The sequence below is a fragment of the Neopsephotus bourkii genome, unplaced genomic scaffold (genome assembly GCF_033783945.1).
Source record: "Neopsephotus bourkii isolate Nb327-2 ecotype Australia unplaced genomic scaffold, CSIRO-AGI_Nbou_v1 NB_690, whole genome shotgun sequence".
In the NCBI taxonomy this organism is placed as follows: Eukaryota; Metazoa; Chordata; class Aves; order Psittaciformes; family Psittacidae; genus Neopsephotus; species Neopsephotus bourkii.
The window spans coordinates 2,197,022-2,210,074 of record NW_026901189.1 but is presented as its reverse complement, the minus strand read 5'-3'; the positions used below and the strand labels follow the sequence as shown (position 1 = coordinate 2,210,074).

At 39.2% G+C, this 13,053-nt stretch overlaps 1 protein-coding gene across 17 annotated transcripts in view; it reads left to right on the top strand.

The window, feature by feature from the left end:
* AFG2A (AFG2 AAA ATPase homolog A) overlaps positions 1–13,053 on the top strand; it is a 229,774-nt gene that overhangs the window by 44,120 nt on the left and 172,601 nt on the right. For 8 of the 17 annotated variants that reach the window (XM_061353673.1, XM_061353672.1, XM_061353671.1 and 5 more), the window contains exons 12-13: positions 4,045–4,098; positions 4,510–4,589. The exons of 1 other annotated variant lie outside the window; for it this stretch is intronic. In XM_061353673.1, coding sequence (XP_061209657.1) covers positions 4,045–4,098; positions 4,510–4,589 — 134 coding nt within the window. The remainder of the gene's footprint in view (positions 1–4,044; positions 4,099–4,509; positions 4,590–13,053) is intronic. 8 more of the 17 variants (XM_061353684.1, XM_061353683.1, XM_061353675.1 and 5 more) reach the window with 1 other exon arrangement.

The window sequence follows — 13,053 nt, the reverse complement described above, 5'->3', positions numbered from 1 at the left end:
GTCCCTGCCTGTGGCAGGGAGGTGGAACTAGATGAGCTTTAAGGTCCCTTCCAACCCAAACCATTCTGTGATTCCATGGTTATGGCTGATATTTTAATGTCTGTTTGATCACTTCTACTTTGCACTTGACAAAGAAGGAATTGTGTGTTTTCTGTTGTAGAGTAATAATTTGTAGGATGTGCTATAAATTCTCTAATTAATTGGATTCTTAACAATATGAACTGTTTCTATAGCTAAAGTGGTTCAGTGTGTCTATGTTAGAACCCAGAACCTTGCATGTGTTCGAATGGCATTATTTTTGAAGAGAGCATGCAGAGCTGTATGCTGAAGAAATCTGGAGCTGTGTCCATCTGGCTCAACAAACTTCAGTGAGTAGCTTACCTGATTGTCAAAATAGTAAAGAAATTGTATACAGAGGGAGGTCACCAACCAAATTTCTGTTATATTGAAAGTCGCTACCCCTGCATTTTCATGTGAAAAAAAATTGCAAGTGGTTTTAAGCACTGCTTAGAAAAACTACTGATACTCCAACTTCAGGGATAACCAGATGTTTCTCTTGTAGTTGAAAAACACCCTGAGAACTTCTGTCATAACCATGTGTACACAAGCTTATCATATGTGGCAGCCTGTATACAAGGATCTTATCTTTTTTGCAGTTAATCTTTAGAGAGCTTATTCTGATCATATTTTAAATATAAGGAATCTTCTTTTATTCGTGCTTTTGTATTAAAAATAAAAATAAAACAGGCATTAATTCAGACCATAAACAAGTGGAAGTTTTCATCATATAAGGGAAACATTTCTTGTAAATGAGGATGGGATAGTGTTTAAGCATCATACCTGGAAACTATTTCTACTTTTCAAGTTGGATAAATAAAACTCAGCAGCGTAGAGTGGGCCCGAATTGGCAGTTTTTATACTATTAGTCTCACATGGCTAAGCTACAACTACTTCTGCCAGTTTCCTGCTTCAGGTCTTCATCTGATTTTGGAGTCATTGTGCCAACAATCAGAAAGAACAGGTTTTAGTTCTTCATATCCCTTTGCATGAAAGATGGATTGTCGCAGATGCTGTGTATCATTAGACTGGACCATTTGTTACAAGCACCTCTTGATCAGTATATCCACAACTATAAACAGCCTATAAAGAAAGTATTATGCTCACCTGTGTGCCAAAAAATGATGTTTCAACAAATGGCAACTTACTGACTAGTTTAGCATTTAAAAATAATAACCTGCCACCCCGGTGTTTTTTGAGTGGCCTTCAACTTCAAAGAAACCTTCTTAAAACAAGAAGGTGAGCTTTGTGAAAATCAGAAGCAGTGTCAGCTGTCAGCAGGTGACTCTGCAGTGGCCTATACACTGCTGCCTGTACAGTTCTGTCTTTTGGAAGAATGGCCATGAGTCTTTGCTAAAGGACAGTTCATTTGCAGACAGGGTAAGGCAGAGGTTCAGTGCAGGAGGGACCAGAGCTAACTCAGTTCAATTGCTACATCTAGCTTCTTTGAACATTTCAAGGTTTTGTGTTGTGGTTTTAAGTGTTTGCATGAGATGAAATGTATATGGATTCCTCCTCTTCTGTGTGTGCTTTCTCTTAATTTGAACTCTTTCCCTTTATTGCCATATCTAACGAGTTCCAAGCCACTTGTAATAAAATACATGGTCCTCAATGGCAGTTTTGGTGTCACTCATGAATGGTGAACAAGGAGACCATCGAATCACTTTTTGCAAAAATTCCCCATGAAGAAGCACAGGTCATTACTTCATGGAGTCAAAACTTCATGTCAAAGCTTCCAGCAAAACCATATATTCAAAATAATTCTCGTTGGAAACATTTTAAACAGTAGTTATTGCTTTGATGTTGCCTTGGTTATATTTTAATGCTTAATTAAAAATAAAACTCCAAGCATCTGAAATTATATTGTACCTTAAAGCTCAAAGAGAGTAGTTTTGGTTTTAAGCAATTTTTTTTGCTCAGTCAAAAGAAAAGAAAATGTCAGGCTATTTGATGTTGTGTCACACTGGAGGAGTACACTGTTGGCACTGATATATATGTGGTATTGTTTTCCATGAGAATACTGATGTGAATAAAAATTAGTTAGGAGAATGAGAGCATGAAGGAAAAGGTCCACAGAAAAAGTAAAACCTGTTATTGTGGGTAGGTTCTGCAGAGGTTTGTTGGTGTATCAGCTCAGTTTAAGAGATAGCTAGACAGGAAGACTGTGCCCTGTTTCTGAAGGTTTTGTTAGGCCCATGCTATTGGATTCTTTGTCTGCGCTGAACCTCATGAGTGGCAAGGGCTGGGAGCAGCTAGGTGCTGTCTCTTAAGCTGCAAGCCTGTTCTGCACTAACTGCTTCACTTTCCTCATGTTTAGCATCCCCAGTGGGCAGTAGAAAAGCACTTTGTGTTTCTCTCTCTTAGTTTTTTGGGTTTTTTTCCCTCTGTCTTTCTTTCCTGCATTCATCAGTTGTGTGTGTGAATAATTCTGTTTCCTGCAAGTATCCAACAGACTCTAATTCTGAAGTTGTTGAAAGCCTGCAGGTGACGCTTTAGCTACTGCAGCAGTTGCTGTAAGGATGGATATTGTTGAAAGGAAGCAATGCTAATTGTTTAATTTACATTTCCTATGGGCGAGGCATGCAGTTTTCTTTTCCAACACTTAAACAATTGCTTTTACCTGAGTGGTACTATAGGTCTGCCGCTACAGTATCTTGCCTGGTCCTTTGGATAATGGACAAGTCTTTGAAAATAAATAAAAATAGTGGCCTAGCCTGGATGCTTTGCTGATATCAGATGATTTGTGCTTTTTCCCATACATATGCACAGGTACTTTCCAGCAGTACCAGTATCAAGATAAGTCAGTCCATTAACTGTTATTGCAAGAGTCAAAATCAGTATGGAGAGAGGAGACTGCAAAAACCAGTGTGCTGTATTTTCAGAGTAGTGAATCTCTATTCTTCTGATCTGGGTACAAAGACCAGATGTCCCCATTACAGAGGGGTTGTAACAGAAACTCTGTCACTGCCGATGTATAAATATACATTTGCCATAGTCTTGATTCTAACATGCCTGCTGTTTAAAGCTGCCTTACTGCTCTGACCCTTGTTACTTGAAGGTACTTGCAGCTGTGAAGCATGAGAAGAGTGTTGGATTTTCTGACTGTGAAGAAGGATGTAGTTTCTGCTGGTGAAATGATGAGGACACCTGTTCCCTGGAAAACAGATTGAAGCCACTGGCTCTTTTTGTTTAGGGCACAGATAATTATTGGTCGTTGTGGCTGCAGGGCAATGTTGATGCAAACCAGGCTGAAGTCAGTGAGTCCCACGAGAATCTTAGTCCCATGAGGAAGCATTATTTAAGCAGCCTATCCTACAGGATATAGCAGGACAGAAAATACTCTGAGAATTCTCCATTGTTTTTATAATTGTAAATACTTGCTCAAGGCCTGAACACTAACTCTGTGGTCTGCAGACACTGAGCAGCTTTCTTACTGGGGATGGACTGAGATCCTCATGGATAGGTGTTGGGTGTGCTGCTATGGTGGCAGCTTCTTTCTGGGCCTGCAAACTGTCAAGTTCAAAGACATGCTGTTAAACATTGGTTTAAGTCACTGTTTTGGTGCTTAGCTGGGTAGGATACATATTGAGAGTGCAAGTAAGCGCTCTCTGATTCATCTTTCTGCCTGATTTACAGCCCCCTTGTTACTGTTGTTGAGCCAATAACTTAAGAGCACCAAATTCTGTGTGTGTGTGTGTGTGTTTGGTTTTTGGTAGTTCAGTTTCTTATGAAAGGACTAGGAAAGTATTATGAGAAGACTAACTTACATGCATAATTACAGGCATGCACAGTGCCATAAAAAATGGAGGAGCACTTGGTACAGGTAGAAGGTAAGTCTAAAAATACACAAATAGGACTTGCAAGTGACAAATTGTCAAAATTCCTTGTAACAGCACATCAGTAATGTAGCACTGGCAGATGTCTCAGTCATTTTATTGATAAATGTAATGTGGAATTTTATATTTTCCAATTTTTTTAACTTTGCAGGGACCTGAGCTGATGAATAAATATGTTGGTGAATCTGAACGAGCAGTGAGAGAGGTGAGAAGGGGCAAAACATATGTAATACTGTAGGTTAAACATTCTTGACATTCAAATTCTTCTTTGCTTATAAAGTTACCTTTAAGCTTTAAAAAACCCCAACTTCTTATGGTTTAAATTTGAAAAAGAAAAGAAGCAGAAAGGATGCTTTGTGTTGTTTAACTTTGTCCTGTGTTGGCCTAGTGATGAATGTCGAATTTGGGATCCAGTAGCAGCTTTAACTGTATGTCTGCATTGGGCAGTATCATGAGTAACTTCTGAAACATCTGTTGTTTTGTTTTTTATAAAAGACAACAAGGCTTATGTCTGTTTTGTGATGCTCTGTAGCTTTTGAGGTGCGCACAGGGTGATAGTATTCTGTAAAAAGTTTTCCATTCCCTAGAACTCAGTGTTTTGTTTTTGTTTTTCTAGATATTTAGGAAAGCCAGAGCGGTGTCTCCTTCAGTTCTTTTCTTTGATGAAATAGATGCCTTGGCATTTGAAAGGGGCAAGTAAGTTATCCTGTTACAAAAATCATAAGATGTTTTTGATAAATGATTCTTACATTGTGCTTACTTTTCTAGAATTATTTCATTAAATATATTAATTTCACATGCAGAAGGACAGCATTTGTCAATTCTACTCAAGTGTATTTAACTTGGCATAAACAGGTAAGCTGGTAGAATTCTTCCTTTCTCATCTCATTAGGAATGATTCTACTGGTTCTCATGCCCTTTGGCTCTTTTCTGTGGTTTTAGTTTGCATTTATTTCTAGCAAAGAACACTTTTTTTTTTTTCCCAGGCTTCGTGCACTGGCCTAATATAGTGTCTCCATCAAGCAAACAGTATGATCATATGCTATATGAAAGGAATTTCCGTGAAGGCTACTCATAGCCACTTACATTAAAGCATTTTGCCAGACTGGGAAGAACTTCATGAAGAGATTTGGGAACACTTACATGCTTTCATGTGTGACATTAAAAGGGGGTTATTATGCAAGCAGCTAATAATGTGTTTGAGTTTTTTTCTTAATATCCTGCTCTGTAATGATACTGAGAGATGTTTAGCTCTTGTCTGGAGGAAGATTATACCTGGTTTTACTTGCTACTGCAGCATTTAAGATTTGACAGGCTTGGTTAGTGGTCTTTCTTGGGTGATACCTTCTCATAATATTTATAATGTTGTTATAAAATACCACTACTTGTGAGCAAGTACCTGTTTATGTTTTGGTTTGCATTAAAATATCAAATCTGCGCATGCAGAAATTATTTGTCCAGTTTAAAGGTGCATCACAACTTCATCATTTTTCTGGAAAAGAAGTGGTTTTGACATCCATACAGATTCCTTTGTGTTGCAAAAGGCACATTTGTATCAGCAAGAAAGGATAAAAGGTGTTGTTCTGGCATTTCAGCAACACAAATAAATAGTTTGTGTTACAGGAGGTGGCATCACATGTGGCACAGAGCTGCCCTGTGAAACTGCTAAGGAATAAACACATTTTCTGTTGAAAATGCAGGATCTCATAGAATACATCTTCATCGGCATCCTTCTCATATGCCATGTATGCAAGTGTGAAATTTGTAACTTCCTGAAATGCCAGGCACCCTGCACTACGCTCTGAAACACCTGCCTACTTATCCCAACAGAGAAGTTGCAAAAATATGCGCTGGAAACAAGCCAATGGGGGGGTGAGGGGGGTGGGGGTGGGAAAGATCTCTCCCTGCTGTAATTCTGAATGTGTTTAGCTTTCAGGAACACCGCTTCAAGATAAAAACTTTTGGAAGAAAAAGCCATAATATATTTTAATCAGTCCTTTTCACACAGTGCCCTAGAGGTGTTGAGTTTGTTTGCTTTATTCTTTTAAGGAGTAAACAACAGAATTTTACCTTACCTGGAACCGTCTGTGGGGGGTAGTAGGCCTGGCACAGCTTGCTGAAGAATGTGGTATGACCTGCTGCAATCATGTTGTGCTGGAGACATCTGGTTTTGGAGCTTTAAAAAGAACAGAGTGAGACACAAATATTTCGTTGTCAAATCTGAACCAGATGGGAGGTAAAATATGTAGCAGAGTCTTCATAAAATTAATCTGAAATTAAATGGTGTAGGAAACCAGACAAGGCACTTATTAAAAATGTCCTTTTTTTACAGGCTGACTTTTCACAGTAGGAATTTGCAAATGCATTAGGGATGCTAACAATTTTTGGCCTCTGGAGGTCCATTTCCTCTAGTATTATTAACCATACTGGAGTTTTCAAGGAAACACCTGTTTATATTGTCTCCCTGTTCCCTCTGTTGGTTGAATGATTTTCCACCTTGGCAGTGATTACTATATCACACTTGACTGTATCACTATGTGATACAGCTTTGTAAAAGTTTTTCCTCTACGTTTAAATCCTTGTTAGGATTCTGTGAGCTTTGTGCATAAAGCGCTGTATCCCAGGTCTCCCAGACAGGTAATGTCTCCTGATCCTACCAGGACATGTCCAGAGGTATGGAGAAGCCTGAACTATGAAGTTGTGCGAGTAAATTTATGCATAGTTCAGATCTGAAATACAGATGTGAAATAACACTCAGTAATTGTTTAATGCTTTTTTTTCTTCAGAGCACTTTGCAAAGTATTCATTAACCCTTTGTTGCTTGTTTAGATTTGACCAGAGCTTGTGGGTTTAAAACACAGATGTTTTGCTTCCAACCTCCTGTAGAGATTGCTAACTGTCCTTTCTCAGCAGCAGCCACATACAAGCTGACAGACTTTGTAATTAATATTATAGCGGAGTCTCTGTCACTGCACAAACCATTACCCTATGACAAACACAGGTTGCATTCAAATATAGAATCGTAGAATAGTTATGGTTGGACAGAACCTTAAGATCATCTAGATCCAACCTCCCTGCCATGGGCAGGGACATCTCTCACTAAATCATGTCACCCAAGACTCCATGCAACCTGACCTTGAACACTGCCAGGGATGGAGCATTTCACAGATTCCTCGGGCAACCCGTTCCAGTGCCTCACCACCCTCACAGTAAAGAACTTCTTCCTTATATCTAACCTTAACCTTCCCTGCTTAAGTCTGAACCCATTACCCCTTGTCCTATCACTGTATGCCCCAGTGTTTTACTTATTAGATATTCCCAAGCCATGACTCCATAATTGTAATACGTCTAACATACTTCCTAACCTAACTGTCTCATGTAGCGGTTTTATTTTACAAAATTTATGTGTACTTATTTATTAGTTTTAACAAATAATACTTTGAGGTCAGCAAAAATTACATTAATTGGCATTGTTCAGTGTTAAAATCTTATTTTTAAAAAGACTATTTCTTATCCAGGCGTCTTAGAAGTTCCATGTTTTTTTCTATATGAAATAAGCTCTGGGGTTTTTCTTGTCTGTCCACACCTCTCTCCCCATTAGGCCTGTAGGCAACAACAACTAATACATATTAATCAGGAATTAAAAATGTGGGCTGTATACATACCAGCCTTAAAGAGAAATACAAAAATCTAATCCTGAATCTCTGAAGAAAATAGTTCAGTGTCACAATGTGGCAGTGAAGATGAAGATAATTTTAGCTGTATCCAGTTCTGCATTTTGTCCTGTTACAATGCACTTCTAGTGCTCTTGCAAGAATTTATTTTTTTTTACTTTCCTCTCTTCATCTGGTCTATGTTGAGGATGTTTAGAGAGAATTGAAAATAAATCAGGATCTGAATGGACTGGCTGTAAAGGGAGACATTCACTATAACTGGTTGGAGCGAATAGATAAACCTGCAGAAGAAAAGATGGTAAAAAGTTAGAGATGTCACAATGAGCTTTGAGTAGGAAAAATGATTGAGGTAGGAGAAACTAATGCAGATCAGAAAGGCTTTTCATAGAGACTTCTCCTTTGCTGCCAGTCAGTTGTATGGGAGAAGCTCCAGCAATGTACCACTTTACATCTTTAAGGCAGAACGGTCATTTTGTGGATCAGTATGCAGCCAGGAGCAGTTGTGCACCAGGAGAGGTGAATGACATGATGCGCAGAGCATTTTCCACCACTCTATGGTTTGCATTTGCATGTGCTTCCATTAGTAGGTTAGGGCTGTTTTTTATTTCTCTTTACTGTCGAAAGACGTTGTTATGACTTTGTGTGAGAGGCTGCGCTCAAGTGAGACCTGTAGAATTTGTCCAGATATAGCAGCGCATGAGGAGGAAAGTTTTCCTCACAGTAGTCCCTTGCCCAGACAAAGCTTGAGAGGCTTTACAAATTGCACAGCTGCAAAGAGTTATGGGTATTTGTTATCCCTTGGTATCCTGACCATGTAAACCCTAATTCTTCTGGCCATTAGAGGTTGCCAAGAGGGAAATGGCTTTGTAATTAGACTTGAAAGTGATGAATGAACATGAGTCTGTGTAAATGCAGCGCAGACAGTCTGTTTGCTGAACTCAGAAAAATCTCCGTGCTTTGGAAATGGGACGTTGTTTATATAAGTAGGATTTTTAGAATTTTTGGGCAAGAGACATATTTGTTCCTTTTCTTGTTTTTCACAAGCAAAGCATTTTCCCCTTTAACTGCAAATCTTTGTAATGTAAGATGGAAAATGTAGAGTAACGTGAAAGACACAGATAAATTCCATTTTCAAGGCAGGAAGTCGGGGAGGGGGGAAGGGGGGTGAAGGGACGAAATAAATACCTTGCATTTGAGTTGCAGAAACCAAACCAAGTTGATAGATGAATAATGCTAACCTTTTCAGAGTGAGGGTAGAAATGACAAAATAAAGGGACTTTGGTTCCAATAACCCAAAACTACAATATGATGATGTTTTCTTGTATACTGGGGAGGATAGCTACATTCCTAAGATACAGTTTAAAATGCTCAGAATCTCTGAAAGATGTACTGTTTTCACTTTAGGTATTTAAATATTTGCAGTCTTAACTTTTAAGGCCTTCAGGCTTCTGAATGAAACTGTGAAGAACAGCCTCTTTACTGTGCCACCTCTACTTTCAACAGGGACTGTGATAAGTCTTCCATTTTCAAGCCAAGATATCTTTCTGGAATATTTTAGCACATATATAGAATCATAGAATCATAGATACATTGTACGCTTTAGCACATACTACACTGTACACCTGAATATACCATTGCATTTTCAAATCTGAGCAAATTCCATGGTGTAATCTGCAGCCTCTGTCATGAAGGAGGTCACTGTATTAAATTTTATCAGTGAAATCTAGGGGCTGGAGTGAAGTGACACTGGATAGGATAGAAAACATATGGGGCAGAAAACCACCTTTCACAGAGTAAATCACCAGTGGTAGAGCTGGAGAGAGGAATTGTCACCCTACTATTACTCATGCTAAGGCTAAAGAATACCCTGAAGAAATGGAGTTTCCCTGTGCCATGCTTGCATTGTGAGGGACCCAGTTCTAGTGGCTGGCTCAGTTAGGCAAGAAGCTTTGTGTTTCTGCCTTCTGTTGGCACTGGTTGTCCCTGAACTGGGGAACATCAGCTAGATTCCCTGCAATATCTGAGTTGTGTTTGGGTATGATAGAGAGTTGAGGCATTCAAAACTCATGTGACTGTTGTCTGAATTCTTCAAAGTTCTGCTGGAATTTGGTATCCAAATACAAATGATGTCTGGGGAAAAAAGCTGCATATCCATCTTTCTATTTTAGGCCTAGCAAAGAGTGATGAAAAAGTAAGGTTTTGAAACAATTTAATCGTACAGGAAAGCTTGTAATTTGCTTTGGAATAGCAATTTTAATAAATAGCATTACCCATAGGTTGTGTATATATATGATAAATATCTGCAAGCCTTTAATTTTCAAACTTTTCCATGCTTTTTATCTAGCAAGAATCCTTTATCACAGTGTGTTTTAAATCTGTGTTTTGTCTTTCTTGTTTAAGAAAAAACCCCACAATTATTTGTTACTTTGCAGGTCTGTATTGTAATTTGGGCATTTGAAGTCAATGGAGACTTTCATTGACATCAGTGGAAGCAGGACTGGATATGTAAACCCTTTTCTTGAAGTCATTCAAGTGCATGGATAAATGTACAGGGTTTAGAGGAATTAATCAAGTCTGTTAACATAGGTAGGCATGTTCTCCAGTGCTTGGGAGTGCTGTGGCAAAACTGACCTGCAGCAAGATGCTTCAGCCAAAGACCTGAATTTGAGCTTCTTCCTGGATTCTTGCCAGAGGTCTAGTTGAAACAGATTCCAGGATTGGAATGGTCAGAAGTAAGCTTACATGGTGATCACTTCAGTTCCCAGGGTGGCGGTGGCTATAGGAAAAGGTCAGCTTGCCCACACTAAATGGGCCCAAGCAGGCTACAGCTGCCTATGGGGTTAGGACTACAAGAGGAGGTCATATTTTATTTATTTCCATTTATGTATTTATTTATTTTCATTCAGATTAAATATAAGGGGAACATAATTGTAACTGAAACTTACAAATGAAACTTATTCCAGATGAAAGTGAGCTACTTAAATACTATTATGATGAAATGAAATCCAGTATAGTTACTAGTTACTACTACATCTTTAATAATTTTAACTGAAACTGTACTTGCTTCCCAGGTAGACATGATTGATGACAGTTTTCAACTTGATTAACTTCCAGGAATGCACAGAGGAGAAACTCTCAGGAAAACAGAAAGAAAAAAATGGGAAATTTACTGTGTGGCAGGTGTGTGTGTTTGTGTTTGGGGTTTTTTTGTTTGGTTTTCTGGTTTGTTTTTTTTTTGTTTAAAGGCAATGCCAGTGTTTACAGAATAGGAGAAGAGAACCCTTACCATTAGCATTTTTCCTGTTTCAGCTAGGCATGCCAGGGCCACCAGTTGAAGGCCAGGTCTAATGTCTGTCTTTTGTGGATGTGTCTGGAATGAGTTGCAGGCAGATGGAAATGGGTGATGGATCACAACCTAGACACTTAAGGATTTGAAGACTTGCTTGGGGAAAGCCTTCTGGAAGAAAGCCTGTTTATTCCAAACCCGTCTCAAACTTGCTTCTTTCCTCCTTTTCTGTCTTTTCATTGCATTTCATTTTTTTTGGGCCTACTTCACTGGCTTCTGGAAGCTGCAATAATAAGAAATTTGGGCAAATGGAACAGTATATTTAGTAAAGTTTAGCTTTTGAAACCCTGGTAGCATTCAAGGGAGAAAAGTTCAAAGCTAACATAAGGGCCCACTCTGCTATCTTTAGATATAAGAATATTCTGATTGAATTTATGTTTCAGCAGGGTACATCTGTGTGGGAGAGACTGCTTTTTCTAAATGACTGGGCAGCATCCATACACACTTGGAGCATTGTGTGCAGTTCTGGTGTCCTCAACCTAACAGACATGAAACTGTTGGAACAAGTCCAGAGGAGGGCCACGAGGATGATCGGGGGACTGAAGCACCTCTCATATGAAGATAGGATGAGAAAGTTGGGGCTGTTCAGCCTGGAGAAGAGAAGGCTGCGTGGAGACCTCATAGCAGCCCTCCAGTTTCTGAAGGGGGCTTATAAGGATGCTGGAGAGGGACTCTTCATTAGGGACTGTAGTGATAGGGCAAGGGGTAAGGGGATAAAACTTGAACAGGGGAAGTTTAGATTGGATATAACAAAGAAGTTCTTTACTGTGAGGGTGGTGAGGCACTGGAATGGGTTGCCCAGGGAAGTTGTGAATGCTCCATCCCTGGTGGTGTTCAAGGATGTGTTAGACAGAGCCTTGGGTGACATGGTTTAATGTGTTTGTGAGGGAAGGAAGTAAAACAGTGTGACAGTTAATTGCAATCACAGCAGTTGGACTGACAAAACAGACCTGGGGGTTGCTCCTTGCTGACAGGTTACCCCTGCAGAGCCCTGACAAAAATGTCAGACTTAATAAAAATCCTTCAGGCTCTGCGAGTGAGGCAGCTCTCATGGAAGTGTGCTGGCAGGGGGCTTGGGTATTTCAGGAACCTTTTACCTCCATATTTTGTGGGGAAGTGGAGAGTCCTGCCAGAAAATTCTATTTCAATGTAAAATAATTTTTTTATACCAACCATTTTGTCATGTCAATGAGTTTTATATTTGCTTTGATAAGAAATTCTTTCCAGCGATTCCAGTGAGATAAGGATTTGAGATGATAGCACATCCACAAGTGTGTTTAAAACCCTGAAATTTGGATTATACTTGTGATTCTGTTGTCAGGAGGAAAAAAAAGACAAACAGCTTTCATCTGTATGTAAGTCTTGTCTGATAGGACATTTTGGAAAAAAGCTGGCCTGTACTCCCTTCTCACAAAACCCGTGTTACAGATTTCAGCTGTGTGGCAATTAATCCCTCTGCAGTAATTTATCCAGGATATTTCTCCTGAGGTCTGCCTCTTTGACCTCATGGATCTGCCTGAGGTAGGGACATCTGTGTAGAAATGGGGCTTTGCAGGAGAGGGGCCCTCCCAGACTTTCTTCTGGTTTTGTAGCTTTACAGTTGCTGTGGATTTTAGAGTGCTCAAAATGTTGTGTGACTGTTTCTTCAATTTCCACATCTGCAGTTTAGCAACATAACTGAATTAAGGTCCTGATTCTGAAGGTAAGGTGCTCAGACAGGCCTCAGTGCCTGTCTGAGTAGTGGGATGGAGAGTCAGTGGTTCTTAACAGGATTTAAATGGTGATTGAGACTGAAATACATTTTTTTCAATGAAAATGACATCTGGTGGTGTGAAAAAACATTAATTCCATTGGCTTTGGAAGTGTTCTAGGTTGTCAGATGATGCAAGTGTATGTTTGCTTTAGCTCGCAGCGGTGATGCTTACCAAATTTCACCATGAGGTGAAACCATAATGACTACGTTTTCAGAACTGTTTTTAGGTTTCAAGTGTTAAAAAATATTTTAGATAGGGGGGATAGAAAAACAAGGTAAGCAATTAAAAGTGTATGAAGAAAGTCAGTTGCTGTCAAACAAACAAACAAAAAGTCTGTAGCAAGAAGCATAACATTTCAATCCAGTGATTTCATACATCTGGTTATA